This window comes from Chlamydomonas reinhardtii, chromosome 16, assembly GCF_000002595.2.
Source record: "Chlamydomonas reinhardtii strain CC-503 cw92 mt+ chromosome 16, whole genome shotgun sequence".
Classification (NCBI taxonomy): domain Eukaryota; kingdom Viridiplantae; phylum Chlorophyta; class Chlorophyceae; order Chlamydomonadales; family Chlamydomonadaceae; genus Chlamydomonas; species Chlamydomonas reinhardtii.
In genome coordinates, this window is record NC_057019.1 from 7,394,539 (window position 1) to 7,418,981 (window position 24,443).

At 65.1% G+C, this 24,443-nt stretch overlaps 5 protein-coding genes across 8 annotated transcripts; all 5 read right to left on the reverse strand.

Annotated features, from left to right (window-relative positions):
* Positions 1-230: 230 nt before the first annotated feature.
* On the reverse strand, positions 231-9,556 carry CHLRE_16g685613v5 (uncharacterized protein). The gene is made up of 19 exons (XM_043071544.1): positions 9,299-9,556; positions 7,128-9,233; positions 6,882-6,945; positions 6,580-6,696; positions 6,198-6,301; positions 5,996-6,031; positions 5,766-5,869; positions 5,388-5,523; positions 5,084-5,199; positions 4,675-4,771; positions 4,288-4,446; positions 3,457-3,867; positions 2,631-3,257; positions 2,223-2,366; positions 1,944-2,012; positions 1,725-1,757; positions 1,360-1,434; positions 1,062-1,142; positions 231-860 (listed from the first exon to the last, which is right to left on the reverse strand). The coding sequence occupies exons 1-19, from the start codon at positions 9,383-9,385 to the stop codon at positions 480-482; spliced, it is 4,947 nt and encodes a 1,648-aa protein (XP_042916279.1). The 5' UTR covers positions 9,386-9,556; the 3' UTR covers positions 231-479.
* Positions 9,557-9,610: 54 nt separating this feature from the next.
* Positions 9,611-17,886, reverse strand: CHLRE_16g685725v5 (uncharacterized protein). 2 transcript variants are annotated; one of them, XM_043071548.1, is made up of 11 exons: positions 17,256-17,886; positions 16,787-17,143; positions 15,884-16,345; positions 15,536-15,709; positions 14,873-15,242; positions 14,405-14,607; positions 12,830-14,215; positions 12,413-12,632; positions 12,070-12,251; positions 11,687-11,815; positions 9,611-11,533 (listed from the first exon to the last, which is right to left on the reverse strand). In XM_043071548.1, exons 2-11 carry the CDS (start codon positions 17,105-17,107, stop codon positions 10,316-10,318), a joined length of 4,665 nt encoding a protein of 1,554 aa, XP_042916280.1. In that variant the 5' UTR covers positions 17,108-17,143; positions 17,256-17,886; the 3' UTR covers positions 9,611-10,315. The 2 variants fall into 2 exon arrangements, with proteins under 2 accessions (XP_042916280.1, XP_042916281.1); XM_043071547.1 differs by having other exon boundaries at positions 12,830-14,218.
* A 2,254-nt stretch (positions 17,887-20,140) lies between these two features.
* Positions 20,141-21,906, reverse strand: CHLRE_16g685837v5 (uncharacterized protein). The gene has a single exon (XM_043071551.1). The coding sequence runs from the start codon at positions 21,875-21,877 to the stop codon at positions 21,635-21,637; it is 243 nt and encodes an 80-aa protein (XP_042916282.1). The 5' UTR covers positions 21,878-21,906; the 3' UTR covers positions 20,141-21,634.
* A 54-nt stretch (positions 21,907-21,960) lies between these two features.
* CHLRE_16g685949v5 (uncharacterized protein) lies at positions 21,961-24,076 on the reverse strand. Of its 3 annotated transcripts, none has more exons than XM_043071555.1 (5): positions 23,643-24,076; positions 23,088-23,221; positions 22,779-22,853; positions 22,242-22,445; positions 21,961-21,982 (listed from the first exon to the last, which is right to left on the reverse strand). In XM_043071555.1, exons 2-3 carry the CDS (start codon positions 23,203-23,205, stop codon positions 22,801-22,803), a joined length of 171 nt encoding a protein of 56 aa, XP_042916285.1. In that variant the 5' UTR covers positions 23,206-23,221; positions 23,643-24,076; the 3' UTR covers positions 21,961-21,982; positions 22,242-22,445; positions 22,779-22,800. The 3 variants fall into 3 exon arrangements, with proteins under 3 accessions (XP_042916285.1, XP_042916284.1, XP_042916286.1); XM_043071556.1 differs by having other exon boundaries at positions 23,088-23,281; XM_043071557.1 differs by lacking the exon at positions 21,961-21,982 and having other exon boundaries at positions 22,371-22,445; positions 23,088-23,281.
* CHLRE_16g686061v5 (uncharacterized protein) lies at positions 22,311-24,076 on the reverse strand. The gene is made up of 4 exons (XM_043071562.1): positions 23,643-24,076; positions 23,088-23,221; positions 22,779-22,853; positions 22,311-22,445 (listed from the first exon to the last, which is right to left on the reverse strand). Exons 1-3 carry the CDS (start codon positions 23,670-23,672, stop codon positions 22,787-22,789), a joined length of 231 nt encoding a protein of 76 aa, XP_042916283.1. The 5' UTR covers positions 23,673-24,076; the 3' UTR covers positions 22,311-22,445; positions 22,779-22,786.
* Positions 24,077-24,443: the final 367 nt, after the last annotated feature.

The following is a 24,443-nucleotide window of genomic DNA, read 5'->3' on the forward strand; positions in this document are numbered from 1 at the left end:
GGATGGGCTAAAATGACGCTGCACCGCTTCAGAGTACACATAGAGCCTGGCAGGTCGCGTGCAGATGCGCGAGGGGGCGGGGCGGGCACAGTGCGTGCGGAGGCATGCAGGCTGGGCCCTTGTAGGTGTGTGCGTGGATACGACGGTGGGGCAGGGGCCGCTCCCGTGCCTTGGAGCCTGGGTGCTGTAACCCGCCAGGCTCGCAGTAGTAAGCCCCGGTAGATGACATGCTTTAACCGTTAATAACGGCTCTCGGGCCGCCAGGATTCAGCACGGCCGCGTACCACGGTGCCCCGGCCGTGCCCTGCATGCACTTCTCATTCCCGCCATGCCCCTCTGCTGCTCCCCACTCGCTCTGCCCGTAGCCCATTGCGCTGCCCGCAGCCCGTCGCGCTGCCCCCTTTGCAACGCACTATCGGCCCCCGGCATAGGCGTACTCCTGCCTAGGCCTCGCGCCCACACCAACTCGCCGTCCATGTTTACGCACCCGCCGCGCTGCCGCCGCGGTGCTGGCCCCCTGCCCCGCGTGTCCGCTTCGGCTCCCTGCCATCCGCACCTTCCGACCTCTCGCCTCCCGCCTCCCCTGCACTATTGCGCGGCCCCTTCTGTGCCCTCCTCGCCCCTTCCTCCTCCTCCGCTTCCCGCCTCCTCCTGCCCTTCTGCTCTTCCTCCTGCCGCAGCTGCTCGACCTGCGCCTCCGTAGCCACCTGCTGGTCCTCACTGGGAGGGCGCGGCGGCGGCCAGTCGGGCAGGGGCTGGCCGGCAGGCAGCGCCAACACCCGGGCGTCCCGTGCCGTGCTGAAGGTGCCGGGCCACTTGCCCTTTTGCCGCGCGCCCACAAAGTACCGCCACGCGAGCTCCTGTCCAAGGCATCCATGCATGGCGTGCGGTTTCAAGGCATAGCAGACGGATACCCGCACAGCTTTGGGGCTGGTCGCAAGCGGGACCTGGGAATCTGCACTAGGGACGAGCAGCGCGGCTGCGACTGTGCACACGCGACGGTCCTCAGCACCCACCTACCCACCTACCCACCCAGCCAATCGGCGCACTCCAGCACCCACCTGTTGCTTGCGCAGGTCCGCAAGGCCCTCCGTGTTGCCCTGCCTGAGCGCCGTGTAGAAGGATTTTACGCACGCGTCCGTCTGCACATGGCAACACGGTGGCAGCGGCCGGCGTTGCACAGCAGGCAGTGGCAGGGACAGTAGTGGTGGCAGCAGCAGCAGTAGAAGTAGTAGCAGGGACCCATAGCGCGCTGTAAGAGCTGCTGCCTCACCACCCTCGCCACCAGCTGCCCCCTAGGCCTTACGAGTACCTACTACCGGATCCAGCAACAGCCACGCAAGGCACGTCCATACGCACCTTGATCCTGGAGGGGTCGCAGTCCAGCACCTGCAGGCCCTCCAGCGAGCGGGCGCGACTCAGCGCCACGTACACCTGCAGGCGGCAGGGGCAGGGGCGCGCAGGGGTGCGCGCGCGACTGGTGCTGGGAGCGTGAGGGCTAGCGTGCATGGCTCGGCATGGCAGCGCTCAGAGGCTGATGCCACGCCTACGGCATGTTTGAGACGCAAGAATATCCGCTTGAGGCACCAAGAAAGGGAAATGGGCTCCGTGCAGCGCCGCACAGACCTTGGCCGAGCAAGGAGCCTGCTGGACGGTAGTGGCGGGGCACGGCAGTATCCGGGCACCGTGCCACCCTGCTGCCTCCCCGCCCCCCGCCCACGCACCTGCCCCGCCTCAAAGGCGTTCTTCAGCGCCACCTGCGGGACATGAGGCACACGGTGGGCGGGAGGCTGTCAGGAGGGTGACTGGAGGTAGGAGCGCGCCAGATTGTAGGAGCTTGAGGTGCTATAACTTCCACACTCCATAAAGCCAGGCCCCCGACGCTCCTGGCAGCTCCAGCCCCCGGCACCCCGCATCCACGCACACGCTCCTGCCCACCCCACCTGCACGCGGTCCAGGCTCATGCCCTGGCTCTTATGGATGGTGATGGCCCACGCCAGCTTGAGCGGCACCTGGGGGAAGGGGCAGGGCGGGCAGGCACACTGCCAGTCAGCTGAAGACCGGTAGCAGCACACACACACAGGTGCGGCGCCTCAGCAAGGCAGAGACACAGGCCCATGGACGCTCCCATGCCCTGTCCCCTGCCTGGGTAGGGCGGGAAACTCCTTTTTGGCTGAATCCCTTGCCCAGCTGCCTGACCACCCGTGCCCGTGCACACGCACCTGCAGCCTCAGGCATGTGCCCCTCCGCAGCACGGCCTTCTCAAAGGTGACCGGCAGCACGTCCGTCACCACGCCGTTGGCGAAGCGCACCACAGGCAGGCGGTCGCCAGGCCAGCTCGCCAGCTCGCGCACCTTGGACTGCACCTGGTGGTGGATGGGGGATGGGTTGACATGGGGTTGCAGGTTTTGGGCAGGGTTGAGGCGGCGTGGAGGTGTGCGTGGGAGGGGCACTTGTGTCTTGCGCTAGGCGCGTCAAGGCAGGGCGCCGCGTGCGTGCTGCGGCTGTGGGACCTCGCAGCGTGGCAACCCGCCCCCGATCTCGGCAACGCAGGCTTTACCACTAAGTTCCACGGGTCACCGCTGCGGGTTGCCCGATCACGTGCCCGCGGCGGACCACTGACTGCTCACCGCCTCCGGTGTGGCCAGCAGTCGGTCGTACACAGACTCATAGTCCACCCCCGGCACTAGCCACAGCTTTTTCTCCGCCACAGCTCCCGGCATGTAGGCAGCACCAGCAGCAGCGCCAGGAGCGCCCGTGTCCACCTCAGCGCTGCCCGCTGCAACCGCTGACGCACTGCTGGTGGCCGCCGCCGCCAATGCCGTGGCCGCCACTGCCGCCGCCACCGCCGCAGTGTCACTCAGTGGACCGCCCATCTCCACATCCTCAGCCACACCGCCTCCGCGCTCGCTTCCGGGACCCGGGCCGCCAGCGCTGCCGCCACCTGGTGAGACTCCGCTGTCGCACGACATGGCGTCATCCGCCATGGGGTCGACACCACCTGGGTCTGAATCCCTGGCTTCAGCCGCGGCTGCCGCTGCCTCCGCCTCTGCCGCCGCTGCCGCCCAAGCTGCATCCTCCTCGGCTGCAGCTGCCTCCGCCGCTGCCTCCGCCTCTGCCGCCGCTGCCGCCCAAGCCGCATCCTCCGCGGCTGCAGCTGCAGCTCCGGCTGCTCCTGCCGCTTGCTGCTTGACCTTGTCCTGCGGCTCCAGCAAGTCGACCGGCAGCCCACTTCGCAGTCGGGCCAGCACGTCAGACTGCACGTGGACATACGCGGCAGCATACGATTTTAAGCACCAGTAAATGTCAGACATGGGGAGGGGCACAAGCACCATACGTCCAACATGTCCAGAGCACCCGCGTAAAGCGCTCCACCCGCAACTCGTGTGCGCCCTCAGCTGTCCATCCAGGTCTGTCCGGACCCGCCCAGCCCGCCCTCTAGGGCCTGCACCGCACCTTGCGCGCCCAGCCCACCACCACGCCGCGGGAGCCGTTCACCAGCTGCCGGCTCTTGGGCGGCGGCGGCGGCGGCGGCGGCCTGGCCGTAGCGGTGTCGGCGCCATCGGTGCCACTGCTGCCCTCAGGGATTCTGCTGGCATTGCTGCCTGCGACGCCACTCGGGCCGGCAGCGCCGCCACCAACGCCTCCACAGCAGTGGTCAGTGCCGCCGCCGGCGCTGCCGTCATCTCCGTGTCGACCCCTGGGCGCACCTCCAGCAGCACTGCTGCCGCCTCCCTCACCACCGCCACCGCTACCGCCACCATCTGCAACGCCAGCAGCGCTGCTGCCGCTGCCCTGCTCCTGCTGGTGCGTGTCCTCCTCGGGCCGCATGTCCAGGTTGCGCACCAGCATCACCTGGGCGCCCACCTGTGTGTGTGTGTGTGTGTGTGAGTGTGTGTGTGTGTGTGTGTGTGTGTGTGTGTGAGCACGAGTGGGAGGCACGTGCGTAGGCCACGAGTGTGTTACGGAGCGGCCTTTCTTGCTCATTATAAGGGAAAGACGCGGAAATGTGCGGTTGGCTGTGCTGGGGTAAGCCGGCTCGCACATGGGTTCCTACTCGTGTCCCGACACATTAATCCTGAAGTGCCCGCGGCCACCCAGCGCCGTACTCGGAAAAGCGTCTTAAGGAGCATCAGGATCAGCATCTGCTGCTGCAGCGGGAGCAGCAGTAGCACCAGCCCCCACGCGAAACACATTGTCCCTTCACCTCCCGGTGCGCCCCTCAGACGCGACACCCACCCCCTTGCCGACACACGCCTCCCTCGCGCGTGCCGGCTGCACACCTACCTTGAGCCCGTACTGCTGCGCCGCCAGGCAGTCCTTCCAGAACTCGTCCCGCCACAGCCCGCCCTGCACCGCCGCCTCCTTGGCCGCCCACTCCCACAGTTCCAGCCCCGACAGCACCGCGGGATCCACCTCCACCTTGTCCTCCGCCATCATGGTGTGCTGCGGCAGCGTTAGGGGTTGCGCTTCGGGCCGGGAAAGGCAGGGTGCGGGGCGGCAGGTGCGCATCAGGCGCCGATGGCACCGTGTGCCAGGCGCGGCAGGGCATCCGCAGCAGGGTCAATACGGTAGCCGGCCTCTCCCCTCCCCTTTGCCTTTGCGCAAAGCCCCGCCCACTATCCCGCATGTACGTGATTGTGTGCGTGCGTGTGCGGCTGTGCACGCACACACCTGCTCCGCCGGCAGCTTGGCCAGCTCGCGCAGGTTGTCCGCGTCCGCCTGGGCGTTGCAACAGTACAGCCGCGTGGGCTTGATGCCGTCAGAGCAGCTGCGGGGCAGAGCGGAGGAGGCAGGCGGGGGGAGGGAGGCAGGAAGGAGGGAGGCAGGCAGGCAGGAGGAGGGTGGAGGGAGAGGGAGGCCGGAGGAGGGAGGAGGGGTTTGTCAGACGGGTTCGCTTGTGTAGGACACCCATGGAGGGAGGGCAATGCCGACGGGGTAAGCGGTGAGGGCGCAATGCAATCCGCGCTAGCGCGCATGTTTCGAGGCATGGGCATGGCCCAAAAAGCACACGTAAAAGCCCACCACGCAGGCCATGCCTTCCCGTTGCGCCCCATGCCCCCACCCCCACGAGTGGTCTCACTCGAGCGGTCGGCTGCACACGGCTGCGATGTGCAGCAGCGCCTGCCGCGCTTCAGAGCTGCCCAGTCGGATGGCGTTGAGCAGCGCCGCGAACCGCGCGTCCGCCTGCCTGAACACCTGTGCGTGTGCGTGTGGTGCCGGATGAAGGTGCGTGTGGTGCAGGAAGGGGAGCTGTCGTTAACAACGAGCTCAGTTCAGCAGCACGAGACATGAGGATGCGAGAAACGACAGCGCGCCCGTCACTCGACTTTGACCCCCACCCACGCCCCACCCAGCTCCCCCAACCTCCACCTCCCCGCCAGCACCTGTGTGAGCAGCACCATGTGGAAAGCGCAGTCCTCCCACACAGGCGCCTGGAACAGGTAGCCCCAACTGGTGAACCACTGCAGCGGCACATCATCTTGCCGCATGCTGCTCGGCCGCTTGGAGATGGGTGGCAACCTGCAGAGGCAGCAGCAGCAACAGCAACAGCAGCAACAGCGATCATGGCGGTAGCAGCCGTAGCATTAGCAGCAGAGGCAGAAACAGTGGAAGCAAACAGAGTGAGAGCAGAGGCAGTGGCAGCAGTACCCGGCTGCTGGGACACACGGCAGGCCACGCACGTGTCACAGGCGGCCACATGAGCCAGGTACGGCCACACCGAATCCCCCACGCCCGCTAGCAAGGCGCTCAAGGACTCTTACTGAAAGAAGTCTCCACTAAAGATCAGCTGCAGCCCCCCGGCTGGCGGTTGAGCCTGCCGGTGCAGGTGGCCGCAGCGGATGCGGCGAATGGTTTGCTCCGCGACCTGCGGCGGCAAGCAGCGGACTTATGCCTGCGTTCCTTTCTGTTGTGAGCCAGGTGTGGAAGGCACGTACGGCGGCACACAAAACATAGCCGTATCGTTTTGACCCCCCCCCCCGCGCCCCCGCACCGTCCAGAACTCGGCACTGATCATGGACGCCTCGTCCTGTGGGAGCAAGTGGCAAGAGGGAGGGCGGACAAGAGGGCGTAAGGAAGGGAGCGAGGGATCGCTGTGCGAGAACGGGGGAGGAAGGACCCAGCTTGGCGGAGAGGGTGGCACAGCTGTGGAAGCAGATGCCCCGACGCCCGTGCCTCAGGCCCGCGCCGCGCACCAGGATGAGGACCTTGTATGCCTTGATGCGGTAGACGTCCATGCGCCCAAATGACACATACTCCTGCGGCACACCACAGCCAAGGGCGCTGTGCAGCGTGGTGCCTGTGGCGGCAGGGGGCGGCGGCGCGCGTCGAGCACGATAGGCGTGGACCAGACAATTTGCACAGTTTGCAAGGTGGACAGTCTTGGTGGGACCGCGGCATGGGAAGGGAGGGTGGTGCAATCCAAGCCCGCAGTCTACTCGCTGAACGGTTCAACCACCTGACACTGTTTCTCTATCCCGAATATCCGAGCCCTGTCCCCACATGCAAGCTGCAGGTTGCGCCCATCTGCCTGTACCGACACGTGCGCCCCTCCCGCCGTCCCCGCCTACTGCCTACCGCAGAGCTGTATGGCAGCGATGCCAGTGGATGCGCACACAGCCACAGCACTGCTGAACTGGTTGCCGTACTTGGTCTTCAGCGCCGCAATGACCTGGTTCATCACGAACGATTTGCCTGTGTGTTTGTGTGCGTGTGCGCGTCGAGTCGCAGTGGGCCCGAAGGTGAGGGCGTTACGTTTGACGATAGTGCTATAGGAACTCTGAAGCGGCAGTGTTAATTGCGAGACGGCGTGAACCGTCTCTAAGGGCAACTTACGGTAAACGGTGAGATTTGGAGACGACCTATCCTCAGACACGTACCTGTTCCCGCGTCTCCCGTGAAGAACACGTTGCGCCCCTCCCGCACCAGCTCCAGCACCTTGGCCTGTGGGCAGTGGGTGTCCCAGTGGCAGCCATAGCTGCGCGTCGTGGTTGACTGCCATTTACCACCACAGCTTCCATGACGCCCTTTCAACCCATAACGCAGCCGCGTGTGCGCGCATGGGGCCGCCACCACAAACCTACCAAATGCATCAACCGCCCCCACCCCAGGGCTAAGGTGCGCACCTGTTGAGCTGTCAGCCGGGGCCCGCCTGAGCTGCCACCGGGGCCAGCTGCCTGCGATGGCTCCGGCGCCACCACCACCACCACTGAGCCCCGCGCGTGTGGGGGGCGCGGCGGGCCGGATACGGCCGGCGGCACAGGCACGTCGCTTGATGCTTGACGCTGCAGGCCTGCAGTGCCGCTTCCACTCGCGCCGCTGTTGCTGCGCTGTGCCTGTGCGTGGGCGCCTGGCGCGGCGGCAGGGGGTCCGCTACCAAAGACTCCGGCTGGTCCGGGGTGGGGTGGCGGCAGACCGTGACCCAGCGCCTGGCCACCTACAGCAGGCGCAGGGGCTGCGCACAGCAGCGGTCTGTCTGATATGGCTGTGGCGGCTGCAGCGGCGGCGGTAGCCCTGGCCATCTCCGCCGCCGTCGCCGCCGGCCTTACACCATGGGTGGTGGCAGCAGCGGTGGCTGCAAGCTCACAGGGTGAGGCATGCCCGATGTGGTGCTGGTGGTGATGAAAGTGATGATGCGGCTGTGGTGCACCCTGTTGAGGCAGCCCCGGCAAGGCGCCGGTGTCGCTTCCATTCGCGTGCACGTGCAGGTGCAGGTGCAGGTGCCCACCACTCCACAGGTTGGCAGAGTCCTGCTGCGGGTGCCGCCCCTGCAGAAGCCCGAGCAGGGCCTGCAGCAGCTGCGGGCCTTGCTGGGCTGGCCCCGCGGCGCCTGCGGTGCCTCCGCTGCCGCTGCTGCTGCCGCCGTCAGTCTCACCGCCCAGGTGGACGTCCAGGTGGTAGTGGTGGTGCTGCTGGTGCTGCTGGTGGTTCGCAGCATGCTGCCGTTGCCCGTGCGGCCGGTGGGTCGATGGGTAAGGCTTGGGTAGGCACTGGTCCTGCTGTGGTTGCAGGTTTGGTTGCGGCTGCGGTTGCGGCTGCGGTTGCGGCTGCAGTTGCGGCTGCAGTTGCGGCTGCGGTGGCTGCGGCTGTGGCAGCGATGGCTGCGGTTGCGGCGGCGGTTGCAGTGGCTGTGGCTGCGATACCGACACCTCCTCAGGCTGTGTCTGTGCCTGTGGTTGTAGCTGCTGTCGGGAAGGACCCGTGTCCAGCTGAGGCGGGCTGCCCGCAGCACCCGCGCCTGGGGCCGCTTGCGCCCCGACTCCGCGCTGCTCGTCCAGAGCCGCGGCCCCCTGCCACCCAACCGCTGCGGCTTGGCCGGCTACCGCTACCGCTACCGGTGCAACTGTGGCCGCGGCAGCAGCGCCACTGGATTCGGCCGGTGCGCTGCACGGTACTGCGGCGCAGGGGGGTGGTGCGAGGTGCGGACCAGCTGCAGTGGGCTGGGGCGGGTGGTGCGGCGGCAACGGTGCAGGTCCTGAAGCTGTTGTCAGCGGCGTGTGAGGCGCCGGGCGCCGCGATGGGTGGTGCTGCCAGTGCTGTCGCAGCAGGTCTTGGTGCTGCTCCTGGTGCCAGCTCCGCATGTGCTGACCGCAGGAGGAGGCCGGCGGCATTTCAGTTGTTGGTGGCAGTGGCTGCTGTGGATGCTGCTCCTGCTGCTGCTGCTGCGGCGGCGGCGGCTCCTGCTGCCACCCCATGGGCTGCTGGGCCGAGCTATTCCGGAGCGGCAAGGGCGGGATTGATAGCCCGGTGGTGGGCGGGCAAGCGCCTGCTGCTGGCAGTAGCCCACACGCCGGCGGCGGCAGGTGCAAGCTGTGTGAAGCGGAACCGCTTGGACCAGCCGCGCCCTCACTGCCAGCAGCCCACACGTCAGCCGCCGGAGGCTGGAAGATGTGCGGTATTGTGGCCGCCGCTGGTGCCCCAGCAGCAGCTGACGTTGCAGCAGTAATGGCAGCTGCACACCCGTCTTGGCCGCTGGCCCCTGGTGTGGACGCCGGGGCTGCCTGCGTGGGCCTGACGCGGTAGAAACCCTCCTCATCGACGGGGCTCGCGGCGGTCAGGGGATAGAAACCCTCCTCATTGTCATCTTCCGCGAAGGCCCAAGAGGATTGTCGGGCTTCCATACTCGCCGGTGCTGACGGGGGCGCTTGCGCAGGCACGGGCGGGCCCGCGGCCACGGCCAGGCCCTGGCCGCTCCCGCTGGCGCGAGGCAAGAAGGCGGCAGGTTCCGTGTGCTGCGGGGACAGCTGGGTATCAGTTTAAACTCGTCCCAGTGGCCTAACTGGCGTGTTTTTTTCACCTGATGTCGCAATGCGCTCCAGTCCCCCAGTGAAAGCGGGAGGGCGTCGCCCAGGGCACCAATGCCGGAGCCCGCTATACTCGCCATACTCGCCGTTCTGTGCATCTAAAGACGCCAATACCTAGGTGCAACAAGCATATTCAATTCGCTTCATCATAGGCGCTTTTTTTTTGATTGATGTTATAGGCGCGCATAACGCTGGCTAGTCATCAAGAAAATCAACTTCAAAGTCGAAGACAAAAGTGTTGGATTTAGTTGTCTAGGCTGCGCCTGTGATAAGCAATATAGCTAGCTTTCATTGTGCAGGCCATTGCAGGTCTGGCCAAGCTCAGACAAAGCATGTGCCAGCTGCCGCAGTCTGCGCTGCAGGGTGTTGTGATACCAGCTTCTACTCAGATGGTATAAATATATTGTACATGACAACTATGCCTCAACAATACATAAACCTTGCCGCGTCGCCACCTGCCGCGGGCTTGGCCGCGTTTGCAATGGGCCCACATCGCTCCCGCCAGTGTGCAACCCCCCACCCCCGCATAACCTGCCCAAGGCAGCAACGTCATCATCACCTCATCTGTCTCCTGCAAGTCCATGCTCTAGCAGGCAACAGCGGCCTCAATTGTAGCCCTATGCAGCTATGCCTGGCTACGGAACGAATACCGAACTGAACGGTCCGTCTGACGCTAAATTACGGCACGTCTGCTTCACAACCCAATCCAAGATTCGCAGTCATAGGAAGTCCAGCGGCTGCTCTCGTGTGCCGCCTATCCGCACCTCTGCACGCGCCCGCGACAATCCACATCATCACAACATGGTCCTAACACCGCCCGGGTGCACACCACCGCTGCATACAACCGTCACTGAAGGCCCTGCTGTGTCGTAGCACCGTGCCGTAGCATCCTGCGGCCGTCTCACTGACACCGCGCGAACGTGTTAAGAGCCAGTCCAGTGAAGGCATTAAGCACATTAAGTACCTGACCAGCACCGCAGCCTCCGCAGTAATCGTAGCTTCAACACTCCTCACCACCTCTCGCGCCACTGGGTAAGCGCCGGCCCGTACTGCGGCGGCGGCGGGCGGTGCTGCGGTGGGCGAAGCGGCGGCGGTGCCCAGCCGCCGAACTCGCCCGACACACCGGATGGGCCGCGGGCATCCTCGATGTGGCGCGGCTCCCACATGCCGCCACCGCCGTCAGTATCATAGTCACGCCAGCCCCTGAGCCCTGGAAAGGACACGGGCGGGCCGTTGAGGCGATCGTCGTCCACCAGCTGCTCATCGAAGGGCCGCGGCCGCCGCCAAGCCCCTGCCGGTCCAGGCGGGCCATCCAGTCGTGGCCGCTTGGCATCGCCACCCGCGGCGCCTGAGCCGCCGCCGCCGCCCGGCGGGCTCCTGCCGCCGTGAGGCGAACTGCTGCGGCCTGGCTGCGGCCTGCCGGCTGCCGGCTCGCCGTCCTGGCGGTGCCGGCTCCCCTCGCGCGCCTCGCCACGGCCACGAGAGCGCTCCCGACCCCGCTCCCAATCCCGCCCCTGTTCGCGCTCTCCATCCCGACTCCGCCCCGACGCCCGCTCCAAGCTCCTGTCACGGCCGGGGCTGCGCGTCCGGCTCCGATCGCGATCCCTATCCCCGTCGCTGCGCCGCTCGCGATCCCGGCCACGGTCCCGTCCACGCTCTCGCTCACGGGAGCGCTCCCGGTCACGTGAGTCTCGCTGCCTGTCCCTGCTGTCCCGCCGCTCCCTGCTGCCATCGTCCTCCCTTCTCTGGCGACCTCGCTCTCGATCCGACTCTCCGGACTTGGCATGCGAGCGGCCCTTGTCGCGCTCCCGCTCCCGCTCAGGACGCCGCTCCTTTGCCACCTCCGCCGCTGTGTGTTTGGCCGTGCCCGTGGACCCACTTGACACCCCCGCTCTGCCGACCGCCTGCCGCCCTGAAGCCTCCGGCGGCCCGGGGGCGCCGCTGCTGCCGGCTGTAGCTGCTGCTGCCCCGGCTGCAGCATCCGCCGCCACCTCAGCGCCCAGCACAGCCGGCTGTGGAAGATCCTGCGCCGCCGCGTGCGCCTGCTCTGACTGCCCTGCCCCTGCCTCTGGCGCTGCTGCTGTCGTCGTCACGGCCGCGGCGGCGGCAGCGGCTGCCGGCGGCACGGGCTCGCTTGCTCCCGCGCCGTCCGCGGCTGCTTCCGCTGCCGCTCCATCCGCCGCGCCCCACAGCACCTGCTCCGGCGCTATCTGCTCGTCCTCCAGCAACTGCGCCGGCACACGTGGGCAAGCAGCAGGGGGAGTTGCAAGAGGTCTGGGAAGGCCGAAGGCGCGGCTGTGCAATGCGACCCATGCCCAGCCGACAAGTCAGAGGTCTTGGCCTACTGGGTGCCCCATTGCTGTCGCCCGCACCCGACGCACCTCCCACACGTCCGTGAGGCGCCGCCACCACGCCGCGCCGTAGTCCCGCAGCAGCTGCTCGCCGGGCTTGATGTTGCGTGTGGCCACCAGCACCGGCAGCACCAGGCCGCGAACACACACCGGCAGCACCTGTGAGGATGGGCAGAGGGGACACGGGTGGGCGCACCGGCGCCCCAGGTGTCAGGCGGCAACTGGACGGGCCTCGGGGCTAGTGCGGCACAGCAAAACGCCGCGAAGAGGCTGCGCTCTCGCGCCGCCGTATGCAGTATCCGGGTGCCAGTGGCCCATGCGCAATTTGCATGACGCACCACGCGTGGCCTCACACACACTCCCCACATGCGCACAAACACGCCCATGTCGCGCCACGTGTGCCCCCCACTCACCAGCACGTTGGCGGCCTGGGTGGCGGCCGGCAGGTCGTCAATGTCCGAGGTGCCGGCGTGCTCGCCGAAGTCGCGCGGCTGGGAGCGGGGGTCGTTGATGAGCGCCCCCGGGTTGCTGCGGCCGCCGGCGCTCATGCAGCCGTAACCGCCCAGCATGCACAGCTCCGCAGGCGGCGGCGGGCCTGCGGGGGTGGCCGGGTGAATTTCCCGCAGGCCGGATGATACTTATGTGGGAGACGAGCAGAGCTGGGCGTCTGGGGGTGATACGGGTAAAGCGCACGGACCGCCTGTGTGACAAGCCCGACATTTTGCATCCGCCCCACCCTGCGCCCCTCTCTCTCACCTCGCTGCTCCTCCGGCAGGTCGCCGCAGTTCCAGCGGCTGTCCAGCTCCGCGGCCGCGGCGGGCGTGTAGGGCGGCAGCTCCGGCTGCAGGTAGTGCGGGAAGGTGAGCGAGTGCGCCAGGAAGGACCAGGCGTGTGCCAGCGCTCCCGTGGGCAATTGGCCGCAGCCGGCGGCCCGCAGCCGCTGCGCCAGGCGCTCCTTGGTGTCGGAGGAGCAGGACTGGGGAGGGAAGACGAGGAGCAGGAGGAGGGACCAGGTGACTGGTGACGGCCAAGATTGAAGCCGTGGCAGAGGGACTGCGGCAAGCCACTGCAATTGCTAACATCAAGAGCCCATGGGCAGACCGTCCGGAGCACCTCAGTCGCCCCCCCTTCCGCCCAGCCCAGCCCAGCCGAGAGCCCGGCCGCCCTCCCCACCTGGTAGCCCAGGCAGGCGGTCCGGTCCGCCGCCGGCAGCACATAGCCGCCCAGCAGCCCCAGCACCGCGCTCTTGCGGATGGGCTCAGCAGCGAACACGCCGCCGCCGCCACACGCCGCCAGGCTCGGCCCGCCGCCGCCGTCGCCACCCTCCCCTTCCTGCCCGCCACCAGCCACCTCGCCGCGCCCGCCCGGGTGCACCGCCCGGGTGCGCACAGTCCAGGCGGGAGCGGCCGCCGGCAGCGGCGCATCCGCGCAGCCGCTCTCTCCCGACAGCCCCAGCAGCAGCGCCAGCCGGCTGGCCACCAGGTTGCGACTGACGCCGGCTTTCTGGAAGGCGTAACGCCACGGTGGCCACATCTTGCCGGGACCAGCCCCCGGGCCGCCGGCCGCGGCCCCGGCGGAGGGAGTGGAGGCCGAGGACGACGGCGGTGGGTCAATGCCTAGGAAGCGCATCTGCTGCTTGGCGGGATCAGCGCTAGAGAGCGGGCAGGTGAGCGCATCCGCCCACCGCTGCATGGCCGCACGCACGGCCGGCACCAGGGTCGGGTGGAAGGTGAGGCCGCACAGTTGCAGCTCATCTGGCAGAGGAGCAGGCGATAGGTGCGGCGTCGCGCCCTCCGACACCCAGCCGTGCAGGTGTATGATGCAGGCGGCAGGCCGTGACGAAGCCGGCGGGTGCTGCGGGTTAGCGCTACGCCCAAGCCCAGGTGCCGCAGTGCGCGGCGACGGCGCGTCGCTGTCTGCGGCGGGGTTGCAGCGGCGCCCATCGCCACGACCCGGCTCCTCCTTGATGTGCATGGATGGCGGCGGCCGCGTGGCGTGAGGTGGCGGCAGCGGCGGCCGCGTGAGAGGCCCCCAGCCCCCGGGCCGGTGGGGCCCCCGGCTGCCGTCCGCGTTGGAGCCACCCGCCCCCGGCGGCGGGGCCACAGCACCCATCGCTGCCGCCGTGGTGCCCTGAGCGCCGCTGCCGCATGCACCCACGTCACCGCCGCCGCGACCCATGACGCCCTCACTCCAGCCGCCGCTGTCAGAGATCGAGGTCTGCGGCTGGGCCGCTGACACCGGATGCTGCAGCGCCACCGGCACGGGCGCCACCGCTACTGCCGCCACCGCTCCCGGCGGCGGCGCACGCTGCAGCTTCGCTGGCACATGTGCGGCGGCTGTTGCTGCTGCGGGGCTAGCCCGCAACAGCCCGGCACGTAGCCGGTACTTGCCCGCCGCCACCGCCTGCGCGGGCGACAGCCCCGCCCACTCGTGCGGCAGTGGCTGCAGGAGCAGCACGTCTCCGGCCTGCGGCGGTGCGCCCAGCGCTGTCTCGAGGCCAGTCATGACGCGCCTGGCGCCGCTGAGGGAGAGCCTCCCGCCGTACCTGTACACCTTGACCTGCTGCACAGGGCACAGGGCGCAGGGCGCGGCAGTGTGAGGCAGGCCGGTGACACGGAACAAGTGAGCGAAGGCGGTGCGCTGCCACGTTTGCAGCGCGCAGCATAATATGGTATGCGGCACGTGCGCAGGCACGTGCTCTACCCCACAGCTGCTTCACGCCGCGCACGAGTTACGTCCCGTTCTCACCATGCATGTGTCCGGGCCGCTGCCGCCCACGCTGTCCCCCAGCACCAGGCCGACCGCGGCGCCGTGCGCCGCGCCGTCACGCGCCACCGCCGCCGCCAGCGGGGCCAAGACGCCGCTGGCGCCCACCATGGCCGCGGGCAGCCGCAACTTGCTGGCATACAGGTCGACGGCTGTCAGCATCTTGCCTGCGCTCGGGTCCAACTCTGAGGCAGGGACACGAGGCGCGGGTTAGGAAGCTAGGAAGTACTCTCAAGGGCGGGCATTGTGTGCCTAGGCTAGGTCCAGAGGGTTCTGTAGCATGTCACATGGCTGTTAGCGACAAAGACGCACAGGTACATATCGCGTTCACTTCAAGCTCACAAATGTGGCAGCGGTTGGCCGCACCAACCACCGGTGCACGCAGCAGGAAACGTTCTCGGGACGCGGGGAACCAAACCCAGCATCGCCTTGCTCGCGGTCACAACTCACCAGGTAAGGAAGGCTGACCAGGGGGGCCGCTGGCCTCCGCTGTTGCCCCAGCAGTCGTGTCTTGTTGAGGTGCTGCGGTGCGCTTGGGCGCCACGCCTCCCCCCGCTGGCGCGCCCCGCCTCTCATCCTCCTGCTCCTCCGCACTCGGCTGCTCAGCCTCAGCCTCGTCCAAGACCTCATCTTCATTGCCAACATCATCATCTTCATCATTATCATCACTATCATCATCGTCACCACTCTCCTGCGCCCTCTCGTTCGCCTCGTCGTTGACCTCCTCCCCAGCCGCGCCGGCTGCTCCGGTCTGAGCCACCGCCAGTGCCAGGGAGCCGTCCCCGAGCTGGCTGATGGACAGCACATCGCCTGCCTTAGCCTGCGCGCATGACCAACACAGCAGGGGGCACGCGGCAGGGGGTGGCTACGTGTGGACGCACAGCAGTGCGGGTATGACCAGAGCGGCTGGGGCAAAGACCCCGTGCATGCACAGAGAGGAGGGGAGGAGGTAACGACATCCATTCTCGTTCAAGCGCTCGTTGACACGAACACGTACACACCCGGTCTATTTCGCCAGTCACACATGCAAACACACGGCATACACCTCCCTCCTCCCTTCAATACAAGTACGGTCCGCATGCACTCACGCATACCGCAAAGCCACGTGCTCACATTCAGGGCCTGCAGCACTGGCGCCACACGCCGCAGCACCCAGGTACTCGACCCGCCGCTGCCGCCGCCCTCACCACCTGTCGCCTGCTCCTGCTTGCTGCTGTAGTCGTAGGACCGCAGCACGCAGTCAAAGGGCGCGGCTCGGCCGTCTATCCACACGTACACGTCAAAATCCTGCAACGCGTGCGTGTACCCCGTGTGTGTTGGGCAAGCCGCAAGCACAAGGAGGCGTGTGGGCCAGTGCACGTGACGGTCGGAGAGGCGGGTTCCTCAGCTGCCCACTGCCGGTCGCACACAGCGTCTGCAAGCCCCCGGCTCCGGCCCCCAAAGACACGCAATTGACCGCACCACGTTTGTCCTCATGTGGTGGAAGAAGGCACGCCCAGTTTCGCGCGAGAAGCTCAAGATATGTCTCCTCAGCAAATAGGCCGTCAGATCCATGCGACACGTTTGAGCCACCGTCGTGTTGCGCAGGGGAAGCTCGCTGTCAGCCCCGTCCCCGCCGCCTTCGCCGCCGCCGCCTTCGTCGCCTATGCCGCCGTGGCTGGAGCCGTTGTGGTGGCTGCTGCTGGGGGCTGCAGAGGCTGAGGCCGTTGCGGCTGCGCCGCCCGAGCGCTGCGACTGTGCCTGCTGGTGTTGTGCCTTGTTGGCCTGTGGCGCAGATGACTGCTGCCGCGGCGACTCTGGCGCTGCCGGCACCGACGCCTCTGCCGCTGTGGAGCCGAGCGCGGCTGCGCTGATGGTGGGGTGGCGGCTGCCGGGGTCCACGGACACAGTCACCACGGTGCCACGCTGCACTTTGTTGTGGGCCTGTGGGGCCGCAGATGGAATGGGGCAGGGGTGAGCGGAGACGCGGGCAGGATTCTGGTTCATCCCCAGTGACGCATCCCACTGGCCGCCTGCGCCGCGCCGCCAGTGCAGCCCAGCGCACTTCGGAAACCTGTGGTCGTGCCCCGTTATGTGCTACCATGTCTTGTCCTGCGTCCTGGCGTCTTTGGTTGATTCCTTGCTGAGAATGGTGAAAAACAGGCTCATGTATTCACTCCATTCTCCATCAACGTTTTACCCCCCCCCCCCCGCCGGCGCCGCTCGCCCTGCTGCTCCACGACGCCTCGGCCCACATCCCATGAGTAATATCGCTTGCAACTAACGCCTCTGCCTGCACTCCGCTCGTTTTCGTTGGTTTTGGTTTAGTTTGGGCTGGTATTTACAACCCCCCCCCTTCCTCCCGCAGTGCCCCTCGCCGCTCACCATCCACTGGGCCAGGCCCTCCAAGGTCCAGTTGGGCCGCTTGCCGGCCGGCAGCTGGCTCGTCAGCCGCGCCTCGTAGAAGCGCCCGCCGGGGCCCCCGTCCTGCAGCTGCACCGGGTAGCTGACCACCCGGCCTCCCTGCGCCTCCGTCTTCAGCAGCAGGTCCTGCGCGCCGTGCGGCGCCAGCAGCGCCAAGATCAGCCGCTGCGTGCCGGCGGCCGCCTGGCCCGCACTGGCGCTGATGCCCAGCGGCAGCTTGCCCTGGACCACCATCCAGTCTGATGCCGCCCGCTGGTGTATGGCTGCTGCCGGTGCTTCCATGGCGGTCGCAGCCAGCAGCGGAGAGCGACCGCGAGACTGAGTGTCAGGAGGCGTGGGCGGCAGCGCCAGGGGGTCACTTGCAACACCAGCGCCAGGTACACAACCTGTCGCTGCTGACGCCCAAGTACGATGTTTTCATTTTACGCACCTTGGGACTTTAAGACGACCCTTCTTCTGCAGCTAGAGACTGTTTGTTTACATCTGTGCCACTGAACTTTCCCTCAATAACACTCAACGCGCACATGTCACTCATTTGGCTGCAGTAGGAATTATCGTCTATTTAGGATGAACGCGATCTTAGGTTTTCGTGTTGCGGTGTCGGGTTGAGACTCACTCACAAAATGTACAAGTAAATGAGATTGTTATGCTGCCAGGGTATATGGTCAAAATGGACCTTTGAAACCGACCCTGGGTCACATGCAGTACTATCGCGAGTAGCCGCCGAGGAGAACCGGGCTTGATGGCATCGGGTAGGCCGTGTTACACAGACCGCCAAAGTCGCGCCCGTTTGGCGAGCTCGCCACAGGAGCGCGATTTCATTGTTTTGTCCTACTTCCTCAATAGCGCGATTAACGAGCCGCGAACTCGTGCAGACCGAAGCCCGTCTTCAACAGTTTTCCGCAGTTCCCTGGCGTGCCCGTTATAAGTGCGGGGAAAGAAAATCATTTAAAGGCGGTGCCCATTGCGAGCATATATGGAAGCCAGCGTTTTCGTGAGGTTCTGGATTTAGCTTCCGTTTTTGTCGTAAGTTTGCTACGCAATGCACTTGTGGGTTTGTCTTATTAGCCTTTAATTTGTGACAATTCAAAATTTCGAAAAACCTTGCAACCGGTCGGACTCAGTGCCGCGACCGCGCGAATTCCCTACATCCCGACTCAGCCTAGACACATTAACACCCCACCCATTATTGCTCCTTAACATACGTTGCGCCTTTGGATTGGGGCTCAGAGCGTTCCGCGCCGGACATGCAGTGGTTGATTGGCTAACAAAGTCGCGCTCACCAGGACTGAGCATGTGAACCCGAAAGCTTACGAATGGTGTCATACGAATGGCTGCTTCTGATTCGGGCCTGTCCAGAGCCCTCCTGGTGGCCGGGGAGGACGCCCCTACATGCCGTGTGACAGTCCTGATGTCTTTTCCATGGCCTAGCCGCCATGTCTCCACATCGGGCCCTAGAACACTGCCTGTGCAAGAGTGTGAGCCGGCGCGAGACCCGTGGCCGAGACCCCACCCACATCCCACCGAGACCCCATCCGCACCTGGCTTGCGACCCTTTGCGACCAAGTTCCCCACGTGCCTCCCCTTGCCCCGCCGACCGAGAAGCAGCACACCCAGACCGAGATCTTTCTGGTCCAGCATGATACAAACGTGATCTCCTGAAAGCTCTTGGCGTTAGTAGAGACTATGCAGGATCGCCATCGCTACGGCACGGCACGCCCGTGTTGGTCCCCGGCCTACCCCTGCTGCGCAGCTTTGGGCACAGATATAGGCCCAGCCAGGGCCCATTCGCCCATGGTTCGCTAGTGTACTGCTATCGGGCAAGTCTTGATGTGTCATTCGCCTTCGTTCATGTAATCCGGTGGACCGGATCTCTGTCGTGGCTTGCAGCAAGGTACCAGGTGACATGGCACAGGACGCAACGGGACAGGGTGAGGGGCAGGTTGGCGTCGTCCTGTAGTCTGCAGCAATGCAGCATAGTCCAAGACCCCAACATTCGATGTGCAGTATCAAGGGAAGATGACGCGGTTGGTATTACGCCGGAGTGGCCGTACCAAGACATCGTGGACTTGCTGGCAGCCTGATTGTTTGCTGATGCGCATTCCTCACGCTCGAGGCGCCCGTCCAGGTTATAGCATCAAATACACATATCGCAGCGGCACACGTGTGAAGTGGAGGTGCAGCGCACCTGCAGGCTAGCAACGGAACAGCAAGCTGACACGGCAGCATGAAACATGGCCGAACATCCTGTAATCATGGTCAATTACGCCCGCACTGCGCTCGTGTGCTCATGTCAACATGTGTGCCTGCCTGCCTGCCTGCCTGCCTGCCTGCCTGCCTGCCTGCCTGCCTGCCTGCCTGCCTGCCCGCCTGCCTGCCCGCCTGCCCGCCTGACCCGCTCCTCAGGGCCTGGTGGCTGTGTCGGCCTACGGCAACGGAGTGGACGGCTCGCCCCTATTGGCCCTCTGGACATTCTTATGACCAAACCTGCGCTGCATTGCCTTCAAGACAGTCAAGACCTTGTAAATGAAGTCCTAACTGGCTGGGTGTGATGGGGAAAGAGCGCGTGCGGGGTTGCTGGGTGGATGCGCCTTGTGGCTGCTTTGGCTCGGTTCGGGCGCCCTGTACCTGATGCGTTAATGACGAGTGTTGCGGAACTAATGCGTACGCAGACCATGCGTGTACTTGTTCTACAAGAGACGAGCTGATGGGCCGGCCTCAGCGGATGTGTTGGGCGTGCAGCACTAGTCGATTTGCCGGCGTGCATGTGGGCTTGCCTGGCTTGGTAGCTCGCCTGCTGCTGCCGGGTGTAGCGGCTGGTGGTGCATGGATGACGGGTGGGCGGCGCGCTGCGTGCTTGTGGTGAGCATACGTGGGGGTCACGCGCTAAGCGTCAGGACGCATCTGCTCGCGGGGGTTGAAGGGGGGTGCCACGGTGCGTGGCGTGTGTGTTTCGCCTCCACGTGAGATGGGGTGCTTGGTCCGCATGGATTTGCGAGGTATGATGGGTTGTATACTAGGTTAGCCCATGTATATGTGGGCGATGTAGTGGTCGCATGCATGAAGGTTGCGGTGTGCGCGTGCAGTGTGCCTGGGGCACGTGCGGGGTTGCATGGCCGCGGCTAGCCTGTGCACGTGCCATGGCACGTGAGAGGTCCCGTGCATCGCGTGTTGGCCTTGACCGGCCTGACCGGCCTGGACCGGCCTGGTCAAAGGGTCGTGTCGTACGTTGACTAGATGCCGTACAGTGACCCCGCTAGGGGGCTATATAAGGCGGAGTTTGGGCTAGGCTGATCATACCAGACACACGCTCTGAGTACCTGGTCGATCCCGATCCCTGCCTCCCCTCTGTAAGTCATATGCTTGGCTTACTTGGCCCTTTCGCCTCTTGCGCCACTGTGCGCAAGCTTCTCCTTGGCTTCCCTTTGCGCCCTTGGGCGCCAGCCTCCCTTGGTTTCCCCTCGCGCCCCTGCGCGCCAGCCTTAGTGCCTAAGACCAGCAAACCCCAGCTCGGCAGCACGGCTCCTTTCCCCCTCTCTCTCCAGCCCTTTTCCCCGGGTTGGCTGAAGGCACGGCTTAGGCGGTTTTCGTGTCAGCCGTTGACACGCAGGTGGTTCCCGTGCTTGGTACCTTCCCCGTAACATTCCGCTACGCTTCCGCATCTCGATTAGTCTCGATTTCTCCTCCTTATCTCGATAACTCTCTGGTCTACCTTGGCCTCATCAATACAGTCTTATAACACCGGAGCCAACACAGAACGAGACCGTTGCAGTGGAAGCAGTGCTGCGCAGGCTTGTCACTCCGTCCCCACACGCGTGACAGGCGGGTTATAAGGTCCTTGGCCCCTCCATACACACCGCACCAAAGGTTTTAATTTTTGTGTGGTGGGTTTTGTGGTATCGAGACGCGGGGAAACCCGGTCTCGTTCTCAGCTCCTTGTGCAGGCCTATCATCCGGCCCCGCACTCCGTGACGCACACGCCTGTGCCTCTCACAAAAACGGCTATCTAGGCCCTGCCCCAACCTTCGGTTGGTGCCTCCCTACTCCTTCTCTATCCTCTCCCGTGGTATCTTTCTCCTCCACCTCCATCGTCTCTCCGGTTGGGTTCTATCTCAACCTAAAACTCACTGTACAGGTCTCTTGCTCAGGCCCCGCACTCCGTGACGCCTGTGCCTCTCACAACACCGGCCATCTGGGCCCTACCGTCTTCTAATTGGTAATTCCCGTCGTTCTCCATCTACTTCCACTCCTTAATTACTTCCACTCTGCTTCCGCCTCCCTGGTTTATTTATAAGCCACCTCAAACACCACCCGGCAAACTACGCCGTGTGAGACTCTAAGCCGCCACCGCAATCTCGCGCCACGTCTTCTTCCACCTCTACCCCTGCTTCCGTCAACATGGCCGACGAGCACTTCGGTGTCACCCCGTCTAGCCTGAACTCTATCCCTATCTTCGACCCCCGGCAGGACGATCCCCGCCAATGGCTTGATAAGATTGAGCGTCACGCTCGTGTATTCCAATGGTCCAATGTCGACAAGTTGCTTGTCGCACGCTGCCGCCTGTCAGGCGATGCGCAGACCTGGGAATCAGGCATTGATGGTGACATGCGGGATTGGCCCGAGTTCCGTGCCATGTTCCTTGAGCGCTTTGCGCCCGGCCTGGAAGAATTATTCAATCGCCTATCCAAATGTCGACAGGGTCGGAATGAAAGTGTCCGCCGGTATGCCGACCGCTACCGCAGTCTGGTGGCCCAGCTTAACATCAACCCGGCCTGCGACCCCACTTACATGTACAACTTCCTTCATGGCCTACATCCCGATGTCTACCAGCAGGTTTACCTCATGCGGCCCGCTAATTTGCATGATGCAATAACCAACGCAATCTACGTTAGGGAGGCCGGTGTTGGCCTCGTGCTGGATACGGCCCCTGGTGGGTATGACCAAGACCGTGTCACATGGCAAGAGCGCCTGCCCACCAATGGCACCTTTATCGAGCGTTGCTCGAAGTTTGAGGCTCCCCGCTACGACGGGGCAACTGCAGACGGCCACCATGAAGACCGTCGGCATGAGCGCCGGCCCCGCCACGGCCCCCAGCCCGCTGCGACGGCTGCTGCCGCTGCGCCAGCTGCCGCATCCCTTGCATCTCGCATCGATCACCTGCAGAAGCAAATTGCACGATTTGCCGTCAATTTGCATGAGCTGACCCGAGGCTCAACCAGAACCCAAGCCTATGACGCTTCGCCCCAAGCCAACCTGTTCGAGTTAGCGCATGACACCTGTCTGCCCGCCCACACGCAGCGTGCCTGCGAAGGCGCTACCCTGTCACGCGAGCGCATCCCGCCTGCATTGCCTAAGGTTGTTGCTTGCGGCGCCGTGCGAAAGTTTCCCCCGCCGCATGATACCAGGCCCGCCTCACCTACATGCACCCCGGCTGCATGTGTCGCGCGCGCCGTTCCGCACCGTGAGCCCCGTGCCGCCGTGCCCACAAATTTTACCGCTAGAGGCTCGGGGCCTGCCGCTGCCCTGCCCACAGAAGCGCTCCTCGCCCTATCACCAGTAGACGGTGCGCCGGCCTCCGCTCCCAGTAGCCTCCCTCCGGTTGCAGCCCGCGACCGTGGCCCTGCAGCATTTCGAGATAAGACCTTAGCTCCCCGGGCAACCAGCTCAGCAGGGGAACGGGCCGCGACCCCTGCGGCTGCGTACGAATCCCACGCCATCTACTGCAAGCATGATTGCGCCGCTGTGCGTGAAATGCCCTGCTTGCATGCGGAAGCCTCCCTGTGCGAGACCATGAGTGCGGAATCCCCTTCCGCCGTGGTGAAGCCCCGACCTGCCGAGACCCGTGGTGTTGCGACATCACACTCGAGCCAGGGTTTGGGGCGTCCCGACCTCCGCATTACCCATCCTCGCCGTGAGTCCACCCCCGGCCCCGGGGCCCTGACACCGGACCTACCCGGCGGTTTACGTCCAGAAGTTCAGGCGGACCAGGCCAGGCGGAATGCGATAGTGATGGAGCGAGGTGCTGACCCTGCGGACGGTTCAGAGGGCAGCGCATGCCAAAGTGAGACCTACGACCTCCATGTTGGCCGCTTGCCAGCCACGGTGCCCTTGGATGAGTTTGATGCCGGCGGCCCGGCGCTGCGGTGCCAACCCCTTTGCGACACCCGCCAGCCCGCCACGGGCTCGGAGCCCCCTTTCCTGTTTGTTCCTGACGACCCTGTGCCACTGGAGCCGCCTCAGTTATGCCCACTGCCTTACGCACCTTGCATTACCCCAGACAACGGGCCGGCGGTCCATGGAAGAAGAGATGTCAGCCATGTGGACGAAGTGGCCTTGATACCAGCCGCCGCGAAGGGTAGTGCGGACCCTTGGTCCGACATCGCGTTGATTGAGTTCCTGAGGACGGGGAAAGCCCCACTTGAGTTATCATGCAGCAGGTTGGACCGCGGCGTCGCCCTGTGTGAGTCGGACCGCGTGCAACGCCGGGCAGCGCTTTACGAGTTGCAAGAGGATGTGCTCTTCCGTAAAGCTAGAGAGCCTAGCACCGCCCTGGCATTCCTGCCGCGCAAGGCAGTTGTTAGTGTTGAAGACCCCCACGAGACCATGACCGGCTTGCCCCGTGCCGTTCCGTCCGCTATCCCCATGACCCCGCTACCGGAAGGCCATTCTACGTTGAACACAGAGCGTCCGCATGAGCACACGTCTGAAGCCGAGCTACGGTCATCGGGCGCCAGCGGCCTAGCCTTGCCAGGCGAGCCCTCCACCCCAGGCCTGCGCGCCCCTGCTGGCGACTGGAGTGAGCCCGGAACCAACTCACTGTCAGGAGAGCCCGACAAGAAGTTTCCATGCCAAGAAGATGTGTTGCCTCCCGACACGCCTCTTATGTCGTTCGGCAAGACCGAGGTCGGCACCGATGAAGCTGCCGACGAGGAACACCCCGTTCGGGCGCCTAGCGCTCATCCTATCTTATCCTTCTCTGCTAATACTCAGGCCAGGGTGATGGGCCGCGACAAGCGCGACACTTCGTGCGTGATGTGTGTCGGTGCCCCTCCTGAGGTGTCGGAAAGAGATCAGAATGGCGAAAAAGGAAAGAAAGACAGCCAAAAGAAGTATTGGCAGTCAGAAAGCGCGGATCAGGGCTGCCCTGACGTAGGCGACCGCTCTTAAAGCCCGCCGGGCGCCGGGATGCAAGCAAGCACGGCAAGCAGGCGACCTGCATCGCGAAGCTGGGTTCACCCCCAAGCGTACATGGAGGCAGGTGGACACTGTGCTATGAATATCCGGGAATCCGGGAGACTCGCCCAGGATCTGCAACCGGTACGGCCGTGGGGTACGGCCCTTGTCGTACGTTCCCTGCGCTCTGGTGCACCTCTCCACCTTTATCGCGCCTCCTGTATATCATGCTATGATAATTTGACATCGCAAAGGGACATCACCAAGGTGCATCACAACGAGGCATCACTAAGGGGCATCACTAAGGGGCATTACTCAGTCAACCGCGACCCCCTGTGGTGGCCACCCGGCTACGGGCCTCCCCGCCGTGGCGACGGGCACTAAGGCCCAAGATCGAGCCTGAGACCCCCTTTCTCAAGTTCAAGAACCCCAAGTCGTGACCCAA